Source organism: Alligator mississippiensis, chromosome 1 (assembly GCF_030867095.1).
Source record: "Alligator mississippiensis isolate rAllMis1 chromosome 1, rAllMis1, whole genome shotgun sequence".
NCBI classification, from domain to species: domain Eukaryota; kingdom Metazoa; phylum Chordata; order Crocodylia; family Alligatoridae; genus Alligator; species Alligator mississippiensis.
The window spans coordinates 345,764,161-345,789,670 of NC_081824.1; the positions used below are offsets into that span (position 1 = coordinate 345,764,161).

General features: G+C 44.4%; 1 protein-coding gene across 6 annotated transcripts in view; it reads left to right on the forward strand.

Annotated features, from left to right (window-relative positions):
* Positions 1 to 25,510, forward strand: part of TMEM182 (transmembrane protein 182) — a 71,134-nt gene that overhangs the window by 3,305 nt on the left and 42,319 nt on the right. For 3 of the 6 annotated variants that reach the window (XM_059721016.1, XM_059721014.1, XM_059721017.1), the window contains exons 2-3: positions 21,126 to 21,181; positions 24,292 to 24,391. In XM_059721016.1, the coding sequence (XP_059576999.1) occupies positions 21,179 to 21,181; positions 24,292 to 24,391 (103 nt within the window). In that variant the 5' untranslated portion in view covers positions 21,126 to 21,178. Of the gene's footprint in view, positions 1 to 579; positions 15,569 to 21,125; positions 21,183 to 23,443; positions 23,997 to 24,291; positions 24,392 to 25,510 lie in introns of those variants that run through there. The other 3 variants (XM_059721018.1, XR_009459173.1, XM_006269715.3) reach the window with 3 other exon arrangements.

Sequence of the window (25,510 nt, forward strand, 5' to 3'; positions counted from 1 at the left end):
CCTTCAGGCATTTGAGCCTTGAAGAATCCCTGCTTCCCACTTCCTGTTACCACTGCAAGGACTGCAGGAACTACTTCCTGTTTTGCAAGTCAGAAAGTAGTAGTTTTGCAAGCTGATAAGTTTACAAAATCATCTGACTCCAGGAGCAAGGGCTTAATGGAAACAGTAAATAGCATGGGAGGCTCCCTGCTGCAATCATACTCTGGGGAGTTTCATGGCCCTTCAAGGCTGAGCCAGGCCACTTCTCTGGCCCAATCCCAAGCACTTGCATAGACGTATATATGTATATATAAATATATATATATGATATTTAGTATATCAATATATAATATTTAACATTTATAATATTGTATAAGTACATATCAATATACAATTAATACATTTATTACTAATTGTATATTAACTTTGCTAATTTTAATATTTGCAAATTTATTGATAATAAACAATATTTTATTATTATAAAATATACATCATTTAATTAATATATTAATAATAACTTCATTACTAATAATCTATAAATTATATAGACATATCAACTATATAGATATAAATAAGAAAGCTTAAGTTTCAGGTGTTTGATTCAGGGGATCAAATGTTGTTTCTACTCTGGGAATATAAGCTTCAGATGTGTAATGTGTAAAATTACTGGGAGCTGTGACAAAGCCGTACAAGGGTGAAATATACTGCTGCTGAATTTTATATGTGCATTTTATATGTGCTTTTCTGCATTCTTTCATATGCTTTAGGAGCAAGAGAATTCCCCAACCAGGCCAGTGCCCTGCTGGAAAGCAAGGGTATCTCCAGGATGTCAGTCTCAAATTTGTACCTGGGGCAGGATATTATTATGTGCTCCATGGTTTGATCAGGGTTTCCACAGTTGCAGCCAGGTGAGGTTTTTAGGCACCACTTGTACATCAGGTGGCCACACCAAACATGTCCAGTGCGTATCCTATCAAGGGTTGTCCACATGGAAGGTTGGAGGGATGTTGCATTGTTTGGTCAGAGGAAGGTTGAAGCCTGGCTGTTGCACTGTTGGGTTGGAAACAAGGTGTTTATTTGGGAAAGTGTTTTCTGCTCAAGCTTTCCTCCAAGATTCTTCAGTGTTGTGGTATATGAGGTGCTCAGTTCGTGTCCCAAAAGGTTTTCATGAAATCATGTGATGAGTTGGGAGATCCTGAATGGGAAGGTACAGATTGCTATTGATACGCATTTTTTCTCTGTATGATGCTACATCCCGTCGAAAAGAGGGAGGAGTAATGTTTGAAAGTACTGGTAGCCACTGCACTGGAGTTGATATCAAAGTTCCAGAGATAGTTCTCATTACTGAGTAGAGTTGTGTGTCGATGAGTTTGTTATGTTGACTTGAGGCCCAGATGGGTGCCCAGTACTCAGCTGTACCCTGCTCAGACCAGGGCTACGGCAGAAGTGTGAAGGACATCCACTTTTGCACCCCAGGTTGTGTTGGAGAGCTTTTGGATGATATTCACTTGTGCCTTTGTTTTCATGGCAGTCTTTCGGATGTGATGATGGTAGGTTAGGGAGTGATCAGGGGTCACCTCAAGGTAGGTAGGAGTTGGGTCGTGACATACTTTTTCTTAACAAAAGGTGACGTTGAGGGTGTTATGTGCCTTGCAATTGTCAAGATGGAATGCAGAGACGATAGACTTGGTTGGATTTATTCATTCTCCACTGATGGAAGTATTCAGCCATTATTGGTAAATCAGAGTTCAGTGTGGCTTCAGTATCCTAAAAAGATTTTGCTTGTGTGGTTAAAGTGATATCATTGGTGTAGATAAATTTCTGTGATGATGTGTAGGGCATATCACTTATGTAGATTGTTAAAAATTGTCAGTGCCAGAACACGACCCTGTGGAACGCTGTTGTTGAGTATTCTCGGAGTGCTGGCCTTATCTGGTAGGTAGACCTTCATCCTTCTGTTGCTCATTAAAGTCCACAGAAACTGGAGTAATTTGGCACATGGCAGCAGCAGGGAGAATTTGAGCATCAGTCACTGTTTCCACACAGTATTATAGACCGAGGAAAGATCTATGAGGGCAGCCTTGGTCTTGAGCTTATGGTGAAAACCAGCTTCAATGTTTGTAGTGATGGCAAGCACTTATTCACAGCAGCTACGATAGGGTCTAAAGCCAGCCTGTTCTTGGGGTCGTAATAGGTTGATGATAGCGATGATTCTTAGAAGGATGAGCTGCTCCAGGAGCTTATAGGTTTTGTAGAGCAAAGAGATAGGCCTGTAGCTCCTAGGGTCATGTACCAGCTTTCCTGATTTTGGCAGGGCTATCACCATTGCCTCATGCCAGATTTGTGGAATATAGCTGTTCTTTATCACAGTTGAAAAGAGAGCCAGAAGCCATTGTTTTGCCGTGGGCCAAGAAGAGGGAGGAATTTCGGTGGAATACCATCTTTCCCAGCAGCTTTCCCCTTCTTTGTGGATGCTAGGCTAGCATCCAGTTCCACAAAAGTGAAATGATCTGACAGTCGAGAGGACTGGACAGTTTGCCATTGTCTCTCTTAATTTCGTTTGAGTTGGCCACCAATTTAGCAGCAACAGCATTTGAGCTGACTTGTGGGTTAGCGGCCTCTGTTGGGTTTTGTGAGGCTTGCGCCCCTTTTACCGCCTGGCCTGTCGGGGTGTGGCCCCTCCCCTCAACTCTCCTGCCACGACTTTGATGTTAAATGTACTTTAAGAGGGGTTTGCAGTGGAGATCTTTCCCGGGTGGGCCTCCCCGATAGGTGGTGGTACTTACGATCGTTCGACATGATGTTCCACGGGGCTCCGCCTCCCCTACACCCCGCCCACTCGCCAACCAGTTGGTGATGCATTAATGCTGTCTTCTGGTCCTGTATGACGACCGGGGACCTGTCTACCGGGTTCCTGGCGCTCTTTCTTCCCTCTTGGGGTAGTTTTTACATCAAAGGAAATATTCCTCTGAGTAAGAAGGGGCTGCAGGGTTGCCTCCCTTATCCCAGCCCCCTCTCGGGGTCTCTGATGCCTCCTCTTCCTTACCGTAAGCAGGGAGCTCCCCTGCTTCCTTGGTATCTGCTTTTTCTGGTGGCTGTATAGGTGCTTCTGCTCTGCCTCCTGCAAGAGGCTTAAAGCTTTCTCCTGTGCTGCCTGCTTGAGCCACGCAGGCTGGGTTACCTCCTCCCCATGCCGGAGCCTGCCTCATGAGCTGCCAGCCCGTGTTCTCTCTCTCTGGCTGTCCCCCTGCCCCAGCTCCGGTGGGGCTTTTAAACTTTCCTGCAGCGGCTGGTACGGCCGCTGGGATTGGCTCAGCTGTTCCCCATGCCGGAAACAGCTGATTAAACAGCCGGCGTAATGCCGGTTCGCGCAGCTATGGCTGCGGGTGCGGCTCCTGCTGCGGCTGCTCTGAGGGAGGTACGTTAGCCCCTCTGGGGGCTTTTTCTCGGGGTCTGGGGCCCATGGGGTCTACTCTCTCCCCCTCGAGAACCTGTGGGGGTGCCTCACTGCCACAGGTTTGATGTGTTAAGTTTCCTCAGGAAGCTCCAGGCCCAACGGCTTGAGTGCATCAAGTCTGTGGATTCCACTCAGTCCAGCCAGCTTTGTTGTCTACAAGTATCCAAAGATTCAAGTAGGGCTGTGGCTGTTGCTGGGTCTCCAGATTCTTTATACCATTGGAAAAGGACTTAGCAGTCATGGCTCCAACAAGGGATGTACTGCTCTGAAACCTTGAAGGATGTTCTTTTTACCTGCAGCAATAAGCAGGGCCACAAAATGATTGTACTGTTTTGGCGTCAGGGGGATGCAATGGATGGTTTTGTCCACCTCAACAGTAAATCCAGACCAGTCTGCCCTATGAAAGTGCCATCTTGGCACTCATTTTGATGGCATGACAGGGATTTCAACTCCTACGTGACTCGTAATTGGCCTCTGCTGGCTGTGTGGGAAGTCTGAGAGAATAGTTTGAGACAGGTGTATAGGGACACCTTCATTATCTGACGAGACAAGGGTGAGGTCAGGGTTGCATTTCCTCCCCTATCTTGCTGGTAGAAAAGTTGTACAATGTTTGGTATCATACACAAGGTGAAGATCCTGGGCTGACATCCAGTCTATCAGGGCTTGCCCATTGTTGTCATTTACATCGTAACCCCATTCGGTATGGGGACTGTTAAAGTCTCCCACGTATATAGTTAGATGCTAGGGGGGGTGGCAGATAGGAGAGCTGGATTAGGCCATTCTACATTAGGGGGTTTGTAGATATTGATAACTGTCAGCTCGCCAATTTTAATAGCTGATGTAGCGGTGCCTCTGTGTTCTGTGGTTGGGATTGTGATATAGTTGGTAGTCTCATCTTTCACATAGATTACCAGGCCATATTTTACATGAGGTAGGGTTGTGGCAAGCTTGTAGCTGTAGATCTTATAGCAGTGTGCCTGCTCATTATTAGCAACATGCATTTCCTGTAATGTGAGAACATTCATATAATCGATCTCAGCATCTTTCCTAGGTTTTGCCCGCAAGAGACCTTCCTTCAGCATTCAGTAGACAGATCTGTGTTCCAGGGTCTAATCTTTGGGGTCTTGGTTCTTGAAAGGGATTCTTGGAATCACTTCAATTTTGAGTTTTGCTCCATTGACCGGGAGGCTAGTTAAAGGCGTTCAGTTGCCTTTTTGGTGACAATAGTTGCAGACCCAGGAATTTTCTGCATTGGGCGTTTATAAATATTGAGCTTTGGATAGACATAATTTTATATTATATTTAAATGTTAAACAATTACAGTTGCAAAGCAGTCTGGGATTCTTGGTTGAAACTTGCCATATGAATGAAAAAAATTGTTGCAACCAGGGGAGATTTTCATGCAATCGGTCAAAGATCAGACAGCAAAGCTGAGAGCCAAGATACTATATAAAATAGCAGATCTGAGGAAAGAACAGGCTGCGCAAACAGGCGTGCTCCTAGGCCCGGTGTGCGAGTTAGCGTGGGAGTTCACGCAGGAGGGCAAGCGGGAGGGCCCGAGGCCCTGCCTGTGAGCCCCCCAGGGTAGACAGTCCCAGCCGCAGTCAGTGCACCAGCAGCATAACGTGGATGGGCATGAGCCACACCCCTTGGGTCCTCTAAGGGTCTGCGGCCTCCACCTTTGGCACCTCGGAGACCGCCACCCAGATGACGCCCATGGTTCTGGGCTCCACGCAGATGCTTACAAGTGCTGCCTGTCACTTTTTCAGGCTCTGGGGCCTGGGAGCATGGCCACCTCCCCTTGTGAGGTCTGCTCCCTTTTGGGGTCTCTGCTGCGCCAGCTGGAGGAGCTCCAGGCCACAGTCCAGAGACTCTGCGCCATCAGGGACTGTGAGCAGGAGATTGACTCCTACGGCCAGGCCCTTCTCCCCTGGGAGGCGGAGGGCAGACCACTGTTGCCCTCCAGGACAAGGGAGGACTCGGGGACCTCCCATTCTGTCCAGCCCAGGGGATGGGCCGAGGTGGTCAAGGGCCCCCAGGCCGGCTGCACCATGGCCGCTGCCCCACTGGAGCTTTGCAACAGGTATGAACCTCTTGCAGCCCCTGCAGAGCCTACTGAGTTGCCAGCTCCTGCAGGCAACACAGGCTGTACTGTAGCTACCGCCCCCACTCTCCCCAAGACAAAACGCAAAGTGTTTGTCATGGGAGACTCCATCCTGAGGGAGACTGAGGGGATAATCTGCCTCCCTGACCCCTCAGCATGGGAAGTTTGCTGCTCCCCGGGAGCCCACATCCAAGACACTGTGGAGAAGATCTCTAAACTCCTTCAGCCCACTGACCACTATCCCATGTTCCTTATCCAGGTGGGCACCAATGACACGGCTCAGAGCGCTCCCAGCCGGGTCATGAGGTGCTACAGGGATTTGAGAGCGGGGCATAAGGGTCTGGGGGTGCAGGTGGTATTTAATTTGATCCTCCCAGTCTCAGGCTATGGGCTGAAGAGGGAGAGGAGGATCCAGGTAGTTAACCAAAGACTGCGGCACTGGTGTCATCAGGAAGGCTTTGGCTTCCATGACTACAGTCCGCTCTTTGGTGAGAGAGGCAGTGAACTGCGGGGAAGGGACAGCCTCTACCTCTCTCAGCTGGGGAGGAGGCTCTTCTCAGCTAGACTGGCTGACCTGCATCGTCGGGGTTTAAACTAAACCCGCTGGGGGATGGGGGGACTACTGCCACTTCTGGCCTGCTGAGCAACCCTTGCAAAGCCAGCAGGCCAAGGCATTTAAGGGAACCCACCCCTGCCCCAGCCCTGGAAAAATCTGTAGGCAAGGCAAGGGCCCCCAAAGGGTGTGCCTTTTTTACCAGTCCCATGGGACGCCCCTGCCCACTGTGGGTCAGGGAGGTCCGGGTGAGGGAGATTCCTTGCCCTCCATTGAAGCTGACCTTGTGAAGGCACGCTTTAAGAAGCTGGATACCTTCAAGTCAGCCGGCCCTGACGGTTTACACCCAAGGGTACTCAAGGAGCTGGAAAGCATCATAGCTCAGCCCCTGGCACATATCTTTGAGAACTCCTGGTGCTCTGGTGAAGTGCCTGATGATTGGAAGAAGGCCAATGTCATGCCAATCTTCAAGAAAGGGAGGAAAGTAGATCCGGCAAACTACAGGCCCATCAGCTTGACCTCTATCCTGGGGAAGGTCTTGGAAAAGATTATCAAAGAGGCCATCCTTAACAAACTAACTGACGGCAATATCCTGAGGGATACCCAGCATGGGTTTATTGTGAGTAGGTCTTCCTTGACCAATCTCATTTTCTTTTATGACCAGGTGACCTATTACCTGGACAAGTGGGAAGAGATTGATGTCATATATCTTGACTTTAAAAAAGCCTTCGATCTGGTATCCCATGATCACCTCTTGGCAAAACTGGCTAACTGAGGCCTCGACCTCACCGTTATCCGCTGGCTGGGGAACTGGCTCCATGGTAGGACCCAGAAGGTGGTGGTTGACAGAAGCCAATTGTCTTGGTGCGCAGTCACCAGTGGGGTTCCTCAAGGCTCTGTCGTAGGTCCTATACTGTTTAACATCTTCATCAATGATGTGGACATTGGTGTCAGAAGCAGACTGGCCAAGTTTGCCGACAACACCAAACTCTGGGGTAAAGCATCCACACCTGAGGACAGGAGGGTGATCCAAGCAGATCTTTACAAGCTCATGAAATGGGCGGATGAGAACCTGATGGTGTTCAACACCAAAAAATGCGAGGTTCTCCACCTTGGGAGGAAAAACCTGCAGCATCCTTATAGGCTCGGCAGTGCTACGCTGGTTAGCATTACAGATGAAAGGGACTTGGGGGCCATGATTGACCACAAGATGAACATGAGCCTTCAATGTGATGCTGCAGCTAGTAAAACAAGCAAAATGCTTGCTTGCATCCATAGATGCTTCTCAAGCAAATCCTGGGACATCATTCTTCTGTTGTATTTGGCCTTGGTGAGGCCGCAGCTGGATACTGCGTCCAGTTTTGGGCTCCACAATTCAAAAAGGATGTGGAGAAGCTTGAGAGAGTGCAGAGGAGAGCCATGCGCATGATCAGAGGTCAGGAAAATAGACCTTATGATGAGAGGCTGAGCGCCATGGGACTCTTCAGCTTAGAAAAGCACAGGCTCAGGGGTGATTTGGTGGCCACATATAAGTTTATCAGGGGTGCTCATCAGGATCTGGGGGAATGTCTGTTCACTAGAGCGCCCCAAGGTCTGTTCACTAGAGCGCCCCAAGATCAAACAGTCACAAACTCCGCTGCAACCGATTCAGGCTGGACATAAGGAAGAACGTCTTTACTGTCCGAGCCCCCAAGGTTTGAAATAGACTGCTGCCGGAGGCGGTTCAAGCACTCACTTTGAACGCCTTCAGGACACATTTGGATGCTTATCTTGCTGGGATCCTATGATCCCTGCTGACTTCCTGCCCCTAGGGCAGGGGGTTGGACTCAGTGATCCTCCGGGGTCCCTTCTAGCCCAAATGTCTATGAAATATCTATGAAGAGAGATCTGTACTAATTACTTCTAAGTATTTATTAAATGAAGAGTGTTTATCTTAGTTTTTAATAATTAAAGTATATAGTAAAATATTTTTTATTTTAAGAAAAAGCTCTACACAAAAACCCCTTACAACAGTTAATCTGGAAAATACTTAGTTCAATAGAACTGGATTCTACATTATGCTTGTGTTCCAATTGTGTTTAAAGAGTTCTTTGGACATTTAGATACCTTTCAGGATACAACAGTTCCAAGCATCTAACATAATCTCTTAGCTAGTCAGGGTGTAAATCCTTAGCTGATCAGCCATGCGGGACCCCGGGTACCCCCCCCAGATCCAGAAGGTACCCGTCATTGAGCTGGAGGGGCAGGGGGGGCCCTACCAAGTGGACTCAGAAGTGGACCAGAAGTGCTTCTGGTCCACTTCTGGGTCTGCTGCCGAGTGCGCTAGGGAGCCCCTTGCACTCCTGTGGGATGTTCCATCCGCCCCGCCATCTCAGCATTCATGAGCTGCCTGGTACCTTGAGGTATGTAGAAAAAACATTTAAAGCTGTGTCTATGTCCGAATCATCAAATCTCTCCACATCAATGCAGAGGGTTTTGATTTGATTAGGAGAGATTAAAGGGTCTCCTGATTTGATTCGGATTTGGAGATTCAGCTACCGAATTAAACTGAATCTCCACCAAATCGAATCAGCGACCGAAGCTTCATATAGCCCTAATGTTTGCTTTCCATAGCAAGTCCCACTAAACTAGTCAATTTATTGAGTCCACCCAATAAAAACGGAGTAGTAATAAATGTGCACATACAGAAAGAAGGTGGAAGGGATGGGGAACAATATAAAAAATATGATAATGCCATTATAAATTGATGTGATGTTGTCTTCCTGTTGAGAACTGCATTGGATTTTGGTAATCTCATTTCAGAAATGACATAGAAGTAATATAAAAAGCCTGGTGAAGGGAAAAATATTATAGGCTTGAGGAAGGAAAGGGAGGGCTAAAAAATGCTGGAATTATTTAGACCCTGATCATGCAATTGGATGCAGGTGGGCTTTTACATCCACTCAGGACTCTATTGACATCAGTGCCAGATTTCAGAATCTAAGCTTTGTACATGCACATTCCCCTCAGGCTGTGGAGAACTGTTCAAAATTATTGAATGGCTAGGAAATCAAAATTGTAGGCTACGTTGAATTCAAGAAGCAGGAGAAATAAATCTTAGTTTTATCTTTCTCCACAATCTGAATACACAATCCCTTGTAAGGCATAGACAGTCACCAACATTTTACTATTCTACAGATTCGATAGGACTGATTTGTTATGGAGCAAACTTCTGGAAAGATAAGGTTTCCTGTTCATTTAACATTTGGTTCTTTATGCCTTGTTTCAAGCAAACATGATTAGCTTATGCAAATGTAAATTATATGTTTGATTTTTTTATTAATGTAAGACATGAGCTTTAATATGTAGCAACAAGAAAAATACCTCTGTAGTCTTTAGCTATAAAGAGGCTCTTTCCTGCCACCTCAAGAAATCCCACTCATCTCTTATTTATATTACACAATTTAAGTCAAAGTTTCGCAGACAAAATGGCTAATACATGATTTGATTAAAGAAACATTTAAGGAAGGACATATAGATATTGGCAATTAACATGGTTTTGTGGAAAATAGATCCCACCTAACTTGATATCTGTTTTGAATTAGATTACAATTTTGCTTGATAAAGATAAAAATGTTGATGATATTTAGATTCCTATGAGGCATTTGCCTTGGTTATTTTCATTAAGAAACCAAAATGAAACAAAATGAATGTGGTAGTCATTAAGTAGAGTAAAAAGTGGTAAATTAATAGATCTACAAGTGTAATTAGACATCTAGATAGTACTACCTTTTCTGCATAAATGATTTCTGTATTTGCCCCACGCATACTATACAGTCATGAATGAGAGGAGCAATGACTTATGTGATCATAATGAGCAAAGAAGTGTTTCATGGGATGAACTATGTCCTACAATGTGGTCTTGTATTTGAAAGCTTGTCTGATTTTATCCCAAATACGTACTTGGTTTAATAAAAGATATCACCCTAAGAAATCCTTGCGTCTTGCATAATTTATGGACCATCATACCTACAGCATCATTCTTACACTACTGTCCCTGCTATAAAAAGTTGAAAATCTTGGGTAAAAGACACCTTTGAAAATCTAGCAAGTTTTGAAAAAGACATACTCTCATTTCTTCATCAGTTAAGAAAATTTTTAAAAATTATAAATGTTCAGCATTCTTACATCTTTTGGTAAGGCAGATCTGAGGCAACTAATGCAATGTATTGAAGTAAATGGAACTCATTCTTGGGTTTCTATATTATAAATAGGCAAGATAATGACCCTCAAATGTATCATTTATCATCAAATTTAGCAAATCTAAAAATGACTTATTTCATTCTAGTTTACAACTTCTGATCATTAGGGTGCATTTAACCCTCATTTAAACTTTTCAGATTCAAATTGAGTGCTGTAGAAAAGGTTACAGTCCAGTGGGCCAGAAATTTTTAAGAGCTACTGTAAATGGACTAGAGTTTGGAAACTACCAATAATACTAAGGGCATCTAAAATGGTAATCCCTTCTAAAAGATGTACAAAATCAAGTTGTAGAAAATAGTCCATTTACTGACTACAACCTCAAAGCTACGAACATGGAGGAGTGGGACAGAGGCTAGGAACAGATGTTGCATTTGTCTCTGGACAAGTTGTGCCTGCATTTGTCCCAGAAAAGAAATATCCTGGGATTGGCATGTACACACATCACCCTTGTAGTCAAGCTTTAGTGAGCAGTCGAATGCACTGGTGTCTTTCTGCCATTTGTTCAATGATGCCACAAATTAGGCAAAATTGATTCAATGATGCAATCCTGGGATAACTGTTCAGGCATACATTGTGATGTCCCAAGATAAACTGCTCATACTTGTTACCCCATTATTCCGGGACCACAAACATGGATGTCTGAATGTTTGCATTTTGTCCTGGGATAAAATGGTTTACCTTGGGACAGACTGAACATCTGTTTGTAGCCAAAATAGTTTAGAAGCATTTTTTTTTCTTCTAATCTGGTTAAGAGGTATTATCTTAAGGGTACTGCTTACCTTGGCTTGCTCTGCTTTTCTAGGGATAGTGTAATTAGCACTGAGCGCAATAGTTACCTTTCTTATTTCTTTTTTTTTATGTATATTAAAATATTAGTGGAGGTATTTCTTGTGTGTTCTTCAGGAATTCTGCAGAGGGGGAAGTTGGTACCTTTAAGGAAAGGACCGAGGACTAGATCTACAAAGGGACTGTGATGCTGCAAGCCTGAGATAGCTGTCAAAGCTCTCTACAGTACAGGCAACCCGCACTTATCGCTTTTAATTGGTTCTGGAAAAAACGAGTGTTAAGCAGAGCAGCTTTAAGCGAAACCCATTTTCCCAATGGGAATTAATGTAAATAAATATAATTTGTTACCAGAGCACCCAGCAGCAGCAACATGAGCACCTGGTAGCTCAGGGCCAGCTTGGCCCAGGCTGTGAAGGCAGTGCTCTTGGACCCCTCCATGCCAGGTGGTGGGCAGGGGGGTGGTCATGGTCACAGTCACGGTCACTCCAGACCAGCTCCCCCTTCTCTCAGCTGGCACAGCCCAGCCTGGCTCCATAAAGCCCCTGCCAGTCTGGGCCCCATGCTCCTGCCATCCTGCCCTGGGCCCCTGCTGGCCCTGGCACTGGGGCACCGGCATGGGCCCCGTGCTCACGCCCGCCCGCCCACTTAGTGCCAGTTGCCTCCCTGCCTGCCGCTGCTATTTCCCTGCTTTTCCGCCCACCACTGCCACTTCTCCCCACCTGCCCGCCAGCTGCTCTGGCACCACGTGCCGAAGTATTATAACGAAACTCACTGAGCGCTAAGTGGAATCAGGTATGAATGTAAAATGAGCACTGTAGCAAAACAGTGCTAAGTGAAACAGCGTTAAGCTGGGGTTGCCTGTATATAGAGAAAGTTAAGCACCTACTCTGTACTACAATGTTTTGTCAGCATAGTCATAGTAGCTAGAGGAGGGAGGAGGAGTGAAAAAGACCATAGTTCTTAGCTATGCTGACATTAGTCTTGGTGTTGGCACAGTTATGCTAACAAAAAGTATTTTTGTTGGCTTAGCTCTTGTCATTTAGGGGGTGGCCTGGCTATATTAGCAGAAAAAAATTCTGTTAGCATACACTACAAATCAAATCCTGATTTGGAATGGACTAAATTTGGCCTAGTGTAAAGGGCCAGCCCACAGTCTACTCACTACTTCAGGCTTTCTTATGCTCTGTTTTCTGGGTTTAGGGTCTTATTAGGGTCTAATCATAGTCTTAGGGTCTAATCACAGTCATAGCAATCTAGGGCTGGAAGAGACCTCAGGCCACAGGGCAGAAACACCTCTGCCTAAGCTATCCCAGACAAATGTTTGTTTAATCTGTGTGTGAAAGCATGCAGTGTTGGAACTTCCACAATCTCCTTAATCTGTTTCAATACTTCAGGGCTGTCCAATTTTTGGGGGGAAGTGAGGTGACAAACATCCTGTAGGCTGCAAACCCCTGACTGGCATAAGCATGGGCTGCACACCACAGGTCTGGTCCCATTGGGGTTCACCCCTGCTGTGCAGGCAGCCCATTCCCCTTGCTCCCCATATGCAACCCAGACTGCACCACGGTCACCCCATATCTGCTCCTGGCCCTGCTTTCAGCCATGCATGCGGTCTGGGCAGCCCCACTCTGCTCCCAGTGGTGCATGCAGCAAGGCTTTGCTCCTGGCTGTACATGCAAGCCCAATCAGGCCCAGCCAGGCCCACTGTGCTTCAGCTTCTCTCTTCCTGGCTGTGCAGAGAGCGCAGGCAACAGAATCCCCTCCCTGGCCCTTCTTCCATCACAATGCCTGGCCTCCAGGAGCAGGGCAGGAAGCAGAAGCCGGAAGAGAGAGGCAGACCACAGAGCAGCTGGAACCATGTGGGGAGTGGTGGCCAGATAGGAGCCTGCAAGCCACCAGTTGGATAGCCCTGTAATACTTAATCACCTTCATATTTAGAAAGTTCTTTCAAATATCCAACTTAAATCTCACTGGTTGCCTTTTAAACCTGTTACTTCTTGTCCTGTCTCCTGTGAGCATAGAGAGAACAATTACTTACAACAATCCATTCTGTATTTGAAGACTGCGATCAAATTCCCCCTTAGTCTTTTCTTAAAGGTGAATAATCCAAGTTCTTCCAATCTTTCTTCATCTGTCATGTTCCATAGACCTTGAATCATTTCTATTGCTTTCCACTGGATTCTTTCTAATTTATCTGCGTCTTCCTTGAAGTGTGGCACTCAAACAGGGCCTCACTGCCCCATCAGGGAGTAGAGTGAAAGAATCATTTCCCACTTATTAAGCTGTCGACTTATATTTAGCTTTGCAGTTTGCTATAACTCTCCCATTGTTTTCTGCGTTACTGCAGCCTGGCCAGTCTTTCCCCATTTTCTATTTGTACATTTTATTCTTTCTTTTTTTTTGCACTTATCCTTATAGAACTTAATCTGATTTATTTCATACTGATTCTCAAATTTGTTCAGGTCATTTTGAATCCTATTCCTGTCCTGTAAAGCAGGGCTGTCCAGTTGAGAAACTGTGGCTGGTGGCAATGGCTGAGGTTTCTGGACTCCCCCTCCCTCCTCTGGCTTCTAGTTCCTGCCATGCTTCTGGGCCCAGGGCAGCAACAGTGAGAGGGGGGCAGACTACCCAGGCTGTGTGGGGCAGGGAAGGGTACCAGGCTTAGTGCACACTAAGTGTTTGGCATGGGAGGGAACCAGGCTGTCTTTGCTGAGTGCTGCAGCACATGTGGCTAGGAAGCAAGCTGGGACGCATACATGGTGAAAGGCGACTTTGGAGGAGAGGTCAACTCCTGTGATGTGTAGCCCTGGGGTCTGCAGCCTGCCCTGTGTGATGCTCCCAGCTGCCTAGAAGTTGGACAGCCCTGCTATAAAGTGCTGCAACCTTATAAGTGCAAACTTATGAAGTGTACCCTCAGTCCTATCTGTCAAGTCAGTTCCTGAATGGTGCTGAACCTAGAACAGACATCTGAGAATCCCACTTGATAATTTTTCCCAATTAGACACTGAGCCATGGACTATGCTTCGAGTTCAGTTTTCCATCCAGTTATAAAATCCCCTTCTCTAGGATTTTCATGTAGGCTATATTTTCTTACCTTCATTCTGAAAATGGGAGACAGTTTCTAAAGCTTTGCTAAAGTCAAAGTATAGCACATAGATATGCTCTCCACCCATCTGCAAAGCCTGTCACCATGTCATAAAAGAAAATCATAGTGGCTAAGCATGGACTGCTGTTCACAAATCCATGGTAGTTGTTAGTTATCGCCTTGTTATCTTAAATTCTTTGCACAAATAAATATCTTGTGAAGTATTACATTGACCAGTCTGTAATTCCATGGGTCCACCTTTTCTGTTTTTTAAAGATGGGCACTGTATTTGTCCTTTCCAAAGTGTTATGGGACCATGTCTACCTCTATCAGTTCTCAAAGATAATAGCCAATGGCTCTGCAAATACCTGAGACAGTGTTTCTAGCATGAGCCTCATCAGGCCCTGATGATTTGGAAATATCTAGCTTATCTAAGTAGTCTTTAATCATTTTTTTCTTTACTTAAGGCTGGTTAGCCTTGCTGCTGAGTTTGCCATCTGTTAGTTAATTTTTTTTGAGGGGGAGATGTGGGGGCTAGGAACTGAGGTAAAAAAGGCATTAAACTCTTCAGGCTTCTCCACATCAACTCGTGCTAGTCACCCCTTCCAGTTCAGTAAGGGACACTGTCCTTGATCTTCATCTTACTTGTAGCAGATTTATATGATGCTTTTTGTTGCCTTTTACATCCTTTGCTAGCCGGATTTCATTATGTGCCTTGGCCTTCTGTATCCTGTCCATATTATATTTGTATGCTCATCTTTATTGCCAAGTTTCCATTTTTGAAGATTCTTTGTTAAATTTCAAGTAATTGAAGAGTCCACTGTTTAGCCAAGCTGGTATCTTGCTACATTTCCTGTCCTTCCTTTGCACTGAGATAGTATGCCGTTGTGCCTTTAATATTGTCTCTTTAAGGAGCAACTAACTATCTTTGATTCCTTTATCCCTTAGATTTGCCTCCCATGGGATCCTGCCTACCAAGTCCTTAACTTTTCTGATATCCACAGGTGTTTACACATGTGCTCTGGGAGTGTGTGTGCACGTGTGGGGGGGCACTTTAATTTGAGTAACTCCGAGAGCCGCTTTAATTAAAGCACCAGAGCATCTTGTATATCAGCATCCCAAGCTGAAAAATGGCGGTGGGGGTGCTTTAACTAAAGCTCAGTCCAGCAGACTCAATTAATAAAGTCTGCTCCAACGCACTGTAATTACAGTGTGTTGGAGCAGCCTCGCTGCACATGTATAGGTGTCCCATAATTTTAATTCTGATACTCTCCTTCTTTTTTTTCCCTAGGATCATGAACAGTTATTGGCTAGGCACAGACAGTCAAAAAGCCTGAGACTGAATTGATTCAGTCTTTGCAGGTTAGTCTAAACTGTACAGATTAAATTGAAACAGAAGTGAACAGTCATTTACCTTTGACCCAAGAAATACAGTCACATGCCTTCAATGGCTCAGGCCAGAAGCTGGGGGGGCGTTAGAGCACAGCTCTCTGGCTGTGTGCTCACTTCCTCTTCCTACTGCCCCCAAGGTCTCTGGGATTTGCAGTCCAAAATCCCAATAGTTTGGCAAGGAATAGTTTGGCTAATCCCAGTTCTTGCTAATTTGGCAATTAGCAAGAACTGGGATTAGCAACCCCGATCAAGGATAACAAGAAGTCCTTTTTTAAATACATAGAGGGTAAAAAGAAGGTACTGGGTAATGTAGGACCTCTGCAGGATACACTAGGAAATCTAGTGGTCACACCAGACAACAAAGCTAACCTTTTAAACAATTTTTTTGCCTCCATCTTTTTGAGCAGGGACCGGGGCATCCCCCCCACCGGGATCCCTGACAGACCCAGGGGAGGTGCTGCCAGGCCCAGGGTCAGTGAGGACCTAGTCAGGGAACTTCTGGTGGGACTAGATGTGTTCAAATCAGCAGGTCCTAACGATCTCCACCCCAGAGTGCTGAGGGAATTAACAGAGGTCATTGCAGGACCCCTGGCACAGCTTTGCGAGCACTCATCGTGCTCTGGCAAGGTGCCAGAGGACTGGAAAAGGGCCAATGTGGTCCCGTTTTCTAAAAAGGGAGGAAGGAGGACCCAGGAAACTACAGGCCTATTAGTCTTATCTCGGTCCTGGGGAAGCTCTTTGAGAAAATTAACCAGGAGCACATCTGCAAGGGACCAGCAGAGGGGATCATAATTAGGGGCAATCAACATGGGTTTATTTGAGGCAGGTCCTGTCAGACCAACCTGGTGGCCTTCTACGACCAGGTCAAAAAATCCTTGGACGCAGATGTCACGGTGGACGTAGTCTTTCTGGACTTTAGGAAGGCCTTCGACACTGTCTCTCAACCCATTCTCATTAAGAAATTAGGCGACTGTGGCATCGATGCCTACACAGTCAGATGGGTTGCAAATTGGCTGGAGGGCCACACCCAGAGAGTGGTGGTGGACGGGTCCTTTTCGACCTGGAGGGATGTGTGCAGTGGGGTTCCCTGGGGCTCGGTCCTTAGGCCTGCACTGTTTAACATTTTTATCAGCGATTTGGATGAGGGGGAGAAAAGCACCTTGTTCAAATTCACAGATGACACTAAAATGTGGGGAGAAGTGGGCATGGTGGAGGAGAGGAACAGGCTGCAACTAGATCTAGACAGATTACAGGGGTGAGCGGATAAGAACAGGATGAGATTCAATACTGAGAAGTGCAAGGTGCTGCACCTGGGGAGGAAGAACCAGCAGCATACCTACAGGCTGGGGAACTCCCTTCTCGTCAGCAGAGGCAGAAAAGGATCTTGGTGTCATTATTGATTCCAAAATGAACATGGGCCGCCAATGTAGGGACGTGGTCAGGAATGCTAACCACACCTTGTCATGCATCCACAGATGCATCTCAAGCAGGTCCAAGTGTAGCAAAACCCCCAGTTTTTCTTTTTTTCTTTTTTTTTTTAAATGCATTCCCCCCCCTTCCCCAACCATTTCTGACTTTTTTTCTTTCCCTCTATATTCCCTATAGATAAGTATAAGTGAGCTAAGACATAGGATAAGCTTCAGCATTTTATTTTGGTAGCAAGTTGTATTTGTTTTGTTTTTTCTCCTTCTTTATATTATATAATTATTATGTTTATATTGATTTTTACTGTTCTATATTACTGTTTTACTGGTACTAAATTATTTAGCATAAGTCATGTCAAGTTTCCATTTTGTTTGTCAAGTCTCCATCCTGTCCCGAGGCCTGGTTGTGTAACTGATGACTCACACCTACCTCACCTATGTAACTTGGTTCCTGAATGAATAGGAATGAATGAGGGTGCTTGAGAGACAATGGCAGTAGGTCTAAAAATAACTCCCTCTGAATGACCGAACCATCAACACCAATACCTGGACCAACGACCCAGCCCTTGGATCACCCTCAGCATTCCAGAAACAAAAGTTGAGGGAACCCACCATTGTGCCATGCTCAGTAAGAACACCTGGAACTCTCTGGAACAGGACTGACATTGTCTGAGCAGGCCCTCCCCATAGGAGATCAGAGGTAGTCTACCCCATAAAAAGGGGGAGTGAAGACTGGCTCCTTGAGATGCCCTTTCCATCTGGACCAGCACCATGCCACACCACCTATCCACCCAGAGGCCCTGCTGGTGACCCCCCTCTGGACAACACCTACTGGACAGGGACCCCTTTCCAGCCTGGATAGGTAGCTATCACCCCCTACCCCCTCTTCAGCCAAGGACTTGGACTCTGTTTCTCTTCCCTACCTGGACTCCAACCCTTCCAATGAGTCTCTTTCTCCTGCTGCCATTGTGAGTGCTTGTGTGTGTGTGTGTGTGTGAACCATTAACTTCATGAGGCTGTGTAGTGTGTTGTCTGTTTAATAAACCTGTTATTTTGAAAGCCCGAGTTGGGTTTTTGCCTGTTTCCTGACTGGTTCCTCCTTGCCACCACTTATCTGCTCCCCCAGTCTCTAAGCTGTCAGCCTGTTTCCAACCCCAGCCTCCCAGGTTTCTGCCTCTCTCTCTCTTTCCTGGCTGTCTCCTCCTTGCCACCACTTATCTGCTCCCCTTGCCCCCCCCCAAGTATCTCAGCTGTCTGCCTCAGTTTCCAGCCCCAGTCTACCTTTAATAACCTCAAGCTTCAGTTCATCAGCCAGCTTCTCTCTCTAGTCTACCGGTTCTAATCTTAGTTTTGGCAACTTTCACCCCTACATTTTAACTCTTTCTCTTTCACCTTAACCTTCCCCCAAGTACCCCAGGTACCCCAAGCACACACATACATACCGTGCCACCCAAGTTAGGAATGAATCTATGTGTAGATGGGTTGTATGTGTGTGAACTGGTGAGTGTGTGTGTGTGTGTGTGTGTGTGTGAGTATATGTCATTGTGTGTATGATATATGAATTAGTAATCTGTGTATGTGTAATAGAGTGTGCGGGGATGGACAATTGATTTTTGTCTAACCTTTGGGGTGTATAGTGTATGTACTTGAATTGGTGATAGGCATGTATATGCCTAGGCTGGTTTGGATGTGTATGTGCCTGAGTTGGTAGTGTGTGTGTGTGTGTGTGTGTGTGTGTGTGTATGCATCCAATTGATTTGTGTGTTTGTATATGTGCAATTGTGTCACACCCTCCTATCTAACAGTGCAATATTGAGATCCTGAGAGTTGGCCTGACCCCACAGTGCAACACAAGGAGGTGATCCTCCCCCTCTATGCAACACTGGTCAGGCCGCACTTGGAGTACTGTGTCCAGTTCTGGGTGCCATACTTCAGGAGGGATGTGGACAGCATTGAGAGGGTCTAGAGGAGGGCCACTCACATGGTCAGGGGGCAGCAGGGCAGGCCCTACAAGTGGAGGTTATGGGACCTGAACCTGTTCAGCCTCCACAAGAGAAGGATGAGACGGGATCTGGTGGCCGTCTACAAGCTTGCCAAGGGGGACCAGCAGGCTATGGGAAAGTCCCTGTTCCCCTGAGCACTACTGGGAGTAATGAGGAATAATGGCCATAAGTTGACTGAGAGTAGATTCAGGCTAGACATCAGGAGGCACTACTTCACAGTCAGGGTGGCTAGGATCTGGAACCAACTTCCAAGGGAAATGGTGCTGGCTCCTACCCTGGGGGTCTTCAAAAGGAGGCTGAATAATTACCTAGCTGGGGTCATTTGACCCAGTATTCTTTCCTGCTCATGGCAGGATCAAACTTGATGAACTGCTCAGGTCCCTTCTGACCCTACCAACTATGAAACTATTTAACCATTATCTTAAATCAGTTTCAGCCATTTTGAAACTGATTTATGTACACTGAGCTTCTGTTCTGTTACCAGCTTAAACCAGTTTCTGATCACTTAAACCAGTTTATGTGCGACTTCTGTCCCTAGCTATTTTGTCTATGATCACTTTCAGCTAACTTACCTGCTACCCTCAGATCCTCGGCCAATTCCTCTCTGTTGTTAAGTACCAACTCAAGAAGAGCTTCTCTTATGTTTGTTTCTTTCACCATCTATACAGAAAGATGTCTCCAACACAATCCAGAATCTTTCTGAAGTGTCTGTGTACTACTATATTACCTTTCCAGCCTAAATCGTAGCAATTAAAGGCCCGCTATTAGGAATGCATCCTGTAACTTGGATGCTTTATTTGTTTAAAAGAAAGACCACTTTCTCCTCCTGGTTTGGTGTCTGTTGTAGCACCACCCTTACTGTTTGCTTCTTTTGCCTCGACCTGGAGGCTTTCAATAAGTCGACCTGCTGTTTCATTCTGTGCCTCAGAACAAGAGTGTATATCTTAATAAATATACAGTACAACACCGCTTCCTTTTTTCCTTTCTGTCCTTCCTCTGTAAATTACACCATCCAGACAATATCCTAGTTGTGTGAACTATCCCACTAACTCTCAAGTTATCCTAATATATTATCATTTTGTGTGTGTACTATGATGCCTAACTCTTCCTGCTTATTCCCCATACTTCTTACAGTGGCATATAAACAATCTGGGTGACCAGCAGATTACTCTTTTAATTCTTTTTTAAAATAACCTTGTTAAAATTCTCCATATTGCCTCCTCTCCCTGGGCCTTTATTCAGGTCATCTTGCACTTTATCTACCCATGGGATTTTGTCTCCAACACTCATTAAACATAGTTTAAAGCCTTCCTCATTGGGTTAGCTCACCTTATGTGCAAAGATGCTATTTCCCCTATTTGTTAGAGGGACCCTAACCCTGCTCAGCAGGCCTTCTTCCTGGAATATCACTCGAGAGAGCAGTGTTAGTTCAGAGTTAGATGGCTGTAAACTGCATGTGCTTAAAAGAAAACCTAGGCCTGGTGAATTTAGCTCTGTATGTACATCCAGCATTCTGAGTACATTTTATCATATGCAGGGATCCTGGTTTTCTCTGGTTAAAAAAAAATTCCCAATTTTCGTGTTAAAAAAAGTTACCCAAAATCCATATGATCAAAATGCAACACCACTATATGTATATCTATGTATTAGAGGCATTACATTTTAATCACGGAAAAATGTGGATTTTGGGTTACTTTTTTTAACCCGAAAATTGGTGACTGTTTTTCACCCAGGACCCAGGATCCCTGATCATATGGATGTAATATATTCCAGCTGGGATGGTGAATGCAGATTAGTATCTGCAAGAGAGGTTGAGATATTCCACATTTTTTTAAAAATTCCTTCTTAAGCAGTAAGTAGACCATTAGGTCTTAAAATGATTCAGCTCTTTGAACATTTTTTTTCAGCAGCTGCTGCAGCAGTGAAAGACAACTAGTATAAATGGCTGTTTTTAGATCATGGACATATCTGCCAGCACAGATAAGGAGACACTTGCCAAGTCCCAACATACACACACTACATTCAATCAATCACACACAAACATAAACAAGCAAACAGACAACCCTCCCCCATAAACTAATCATGCTATTTCTCTTTCAGACAAAGAAGAAAGAAAGAGGCAGACTGCCATTGTTATTTTTATTTTGAAATGCATGGTAGGTACTCAGATGCTGTTTGGAAAAGCATATAAAAGGATAGCAACGTGCAGGAGTGAGTTGTAGGCCTATTTGAAAAAAAATGAGTCAGACAGCATTTGTCAGTTTTATCACATGAGATCTGAATCCATTCATTATATTAAGTCCTTTACTACTGTCTACCTCACTAAGAAACAAGAAATGCAATTAATACAAATGAGTCAAAATGGGTGGAATTGATTTATGTAGGAAATCATTTAGTAATATAGAAATGACTTTGGCCCAGTTTTCTTTCTTAAAATCCTAGTTTTCCTAGAGAAAATTTGTGTGTGTTAGATATTATGAATCAGGGACCAAACTTGTAAGATTCAGAAGAATAATTGGAATTCTGTTCGTTTCCTTTCCTTACTTTTTTCTTACCTAATGATGAACCATCAGAATTAAATGAATTAAAGAAAAATTGCTAAAAGATTTTCTATGAGTATGAAAGAGTGGAAAATATGAACCTTTACCCTGCCATAGCAAGTCTTGATATGGCTCCTGATTCATTCCCAGCATAGGCAGTATTCTGGAGATATTAGAGCAGTGGTGCCAGATTGGAGGTGCCTGGCCCATCCACGAGGCGTATCCAGCCAGTGTTCCCGATTCAGCGCTCGGGCGGGTATGATGGGCACCACCTGGCTGCACAGAGTGATCAGGGGGCAGGCTGGCCCCAACGTACCCCACAGGGGAAAGGACCCTGACCTAGCTCAGTGGAGAGGGAAGGGAGTGTGGCCAGGCCCCAAACTGACCCTGTGGCCCAGTTCTGCAGGGAGGGACAAGGACATGGCCTGACTCCGTTCCAGAAATGGGGGCAGGTATGGCCTGGCCCCATGGGAGACATAGCTTGCCTTTGACCAGCTGTGCAGGGATTGGAGCTTGGGGATTTGGCAGTGAGAAGGGTGACTGTGTCAATGGCCACTGCTCCCCCACTGCAAAATTCTTGGATATGTGGGGAACTCCGAGGGTCAGATAAGACAAGGAGCTTCAGTGACTTCAGGAGACAGGAAATGATAGTAAAGAATCTATTTTAATTGAAAGAAAATTGAATTTATGGCCATGTATCTAAATTGTCCAGTGTAAAAGGGACATAACGGTAAAAGAATATCACGTTCACATGTGTATTAAGTTAGTTTATTACAAAACAAAATTAATAAACATGTAAATGTAATATTCTTTTACTGTTCTGGCCCTTTTACACTGGACAACTTCAATTAAAATAGATTCTTTGCTACCATTTTCTAACAATCTGTAAACGTTATATTGGTTATTCCCATTAGCTATGTAAAAACTTATTCAGACCTTGAAAAAAACATCCCATCTTCAGCTTTTTCTTTTGGGGTTATGATGTAGGAAATGCAGGGAGTCTCTTCCATTCTGTCTCCCAGGTAAGATCCAGAAAGAATTGTAACTGCAGCAGTGCTTATGGCTGGTCAACTAGCTAATTCAAAATAAAAGTTTCGCTGTGACAGTTTTTGGTTGTTGTAACTTCCACGGTTCCTTGATTCCAAACTTGCCAGGATAAGAAATCAATGGAGTTTTGTCTGGAAGATTTGCCGCACTGTGCCAGGTCGGTGTCATTTTGTGGGAGCATGCCATGCTCTAGATTCTTGGGAATGCCTGCTTGGCATACAAAGAAGGGGTTTTCCAGTGAGGGATTCAAATTTTGGAATCTACTACCTCATTACATTCTGAAATGGTCTTCAGGACAGATAGCAATACTTCTCTTTCACAGAAGGGCTGGCATTGCTTTGTGGATTAAGTTATTATGTGCCTGCAGTGGTTTTTTTCCTTTCCTGGTTTATTTTGTTTGAATTTGTCATAATTGATTCATAATATATATGTTATGAATTATATGCCCTGTTCGATCTATATATGCAGAGTGCCTTGGAGAGGTGCTTTCTCAAGTTATATATAAATCTAAATATATAAATCACGTAAGGAATTAATCTGAAGTAAGAAAAAAGTGCAAAATTTCCCCTTTTAAAATAAGGAGGATTTGCAGCAAAATGTTACAGTGTATTTGGGACTTTTCAAAGAAATCAGTAGGATTTAAGTACCCTGTTTTCAGTAGGATTTGGGCACCTGATTCCTTCTTATTCCTTTGAGGGATATGGGACTTACAGGAACTTACACAGTGTTGTGTGCATTTTTCCTGTTAGTGTTAGAAGAAATGTTCTCGTTGACATACTGGAAGCGCATGCTATTACTATGTGCTATAATTCAGCCCATGTGGAATGATAAGATTGCTGCTGCTTCTTCTCGCTTCCACTTATGTCAATGTACCAGCTGCAATAATATTTCAAGTCAATCCCTGTCTCTGGATAGTTGGGGGAAGGTCAGCTATATTTGACTCTCCTCGCCCTGAGAATGAAGAGAGTACAGCTCTTCTATCAGTGTCCTAAAATAGAAGGCCCTTTCCATCTGTTGGTCTGAAGTCAGCCTCATGGAACACAAATCAACTAGAGGGCACAGGGCTACAGAGAAAGAAAGACAAGGAACGATAAAGTTCTTCAGACAGAGGCTTCATTGTCCAGACAGCATTAACTATCAACTAGCTTAATTTCTTTTTTTTTTTTTTGTCCTTTATTTGGATGGATTGATTTTTAAAAACAATTTTAAGCCTGATTCATATTCATCTGGAAAGAAATCAATAATGAAACTGAATGTGGGAATATTTTTTGGAGGCTTCTTTGGGGCTCTGGGAATTTTGCTCTTTTTGGTGGCCTTTGGAACAGATTACTGGCTTCTCGCTACAGAAGGTGGAAAGTGTACAACAGGTCCAGATGATGTTGGGGTTCGTATGTATATTTCTTCTTCATAATAATGACCTATTCAAGTTCAGAGGTGTGTTGATCTCTTTCTACAGGGAGCAAGAACTTCTGTATTGAAACTTATGTACAGAATCACAAAATGCAGTCCGAGGTTCTTACAAAAGGAGCTATAAGTGTACAGGCTCTTTTGAGATAATCAACAGGCAGATAGGGTGCATTTTATTATTTTTTCAGCTTTTCACCTATATTCAATAGGACTTGATTCTCTCAGCTACCTGTCTTGAATCAGGCTGCAAAGATTATGTTTGTTTTGTGTAGGAGGAAAAGATCACTTTCCATCATGAAGGTTTCTTCTGGAGGTGCTGGTTTAGTGGAGATGTAGGGGAGAACACTACTAACATTTGGAAATTCTGGTACAGTAAGTGACCTTTTAAGTTTTTGCATTCCCCTTACCACTCTGTTGTAAAAGCTGATTTTTTTTTTGGTTTGTTTGGTTGTTTATCATTGGTTCGGATTAGCTCTGTGGTAGCCAAGTTCCTTAGTTACATTACTAATTAAACTGTGACAAGCAATGATTTAACTGAAAAAGACAAAAATAGAACAAAATCATGCATGCATATATCCCAACTTTGTCTGCTAGTGTAGTTATGGATAAGAAAATGTCACCTTCAAGTTATCAGTTACCAGGACAATCTTTTGCAGTTTGTTGTTATCTGACCACTTGCTTTCTTTAACAAGATTGTAGGAAGCAGAACAGAATGAAGCATAAAGTTAGAAAAAATCCCTTATATTCCACTCTCAAATTTTCTGGTGAGGGATGGGTGGGCAGAAGAGGAAATTGAGTTTACCCTCACTAAAGGACAGATCAGAAGAATCCCTCTCCTAAAATATGCCAGTGATCTGAGATCTAAATGAAATCTAGAAAATCATCAGGACATAAAAACACCAGCTGAAAGGTTGCTGAGAGGTACTAAGGTACAAAGCACCATCTGATGTCTTCTACAGGTACACTTCTTGAAGGCATCAGTTTTTGTAACTGGATTTACCATCAGGAATCTCCCATACATAGGCTGGCCACAGAAAGTCCCTTTCATTCCTCTTGGTCCATCTCTCTTAATCACAGAGCCCCTTATTAGATTTCCACACAGCTTGTGACAACTGAAAGGTTGGAGAAGAGCTGCACTGTGCAGGTGTGACCTCAATCTGCCATGTTTTGCTATTCATGTCATTCAACATTAGGTAACACATGTAATGCCTTCTGTAGCTAACTTTCCTTGAATTTTATAAGCCTTGAAATTGTCAAGAACATTCGGTATTTGGAAGTTTGAAATATTTAATCCATTTAATCTAGTGAATATTCATCATGCACAGGGAAGAATGAAGGTGATAGGCCTTTTATAAACATTTCAGATAGGGAAAAATGAAAGCATCTTTTCTCCTGGAGATATTGGCACCATAGACTTTGGTTGAAAACACAAACCAAAAGCTGTGAAAAAGTTTCTCTCACTGCCCTAATTCAGGGCTTCATTTTAAGTAT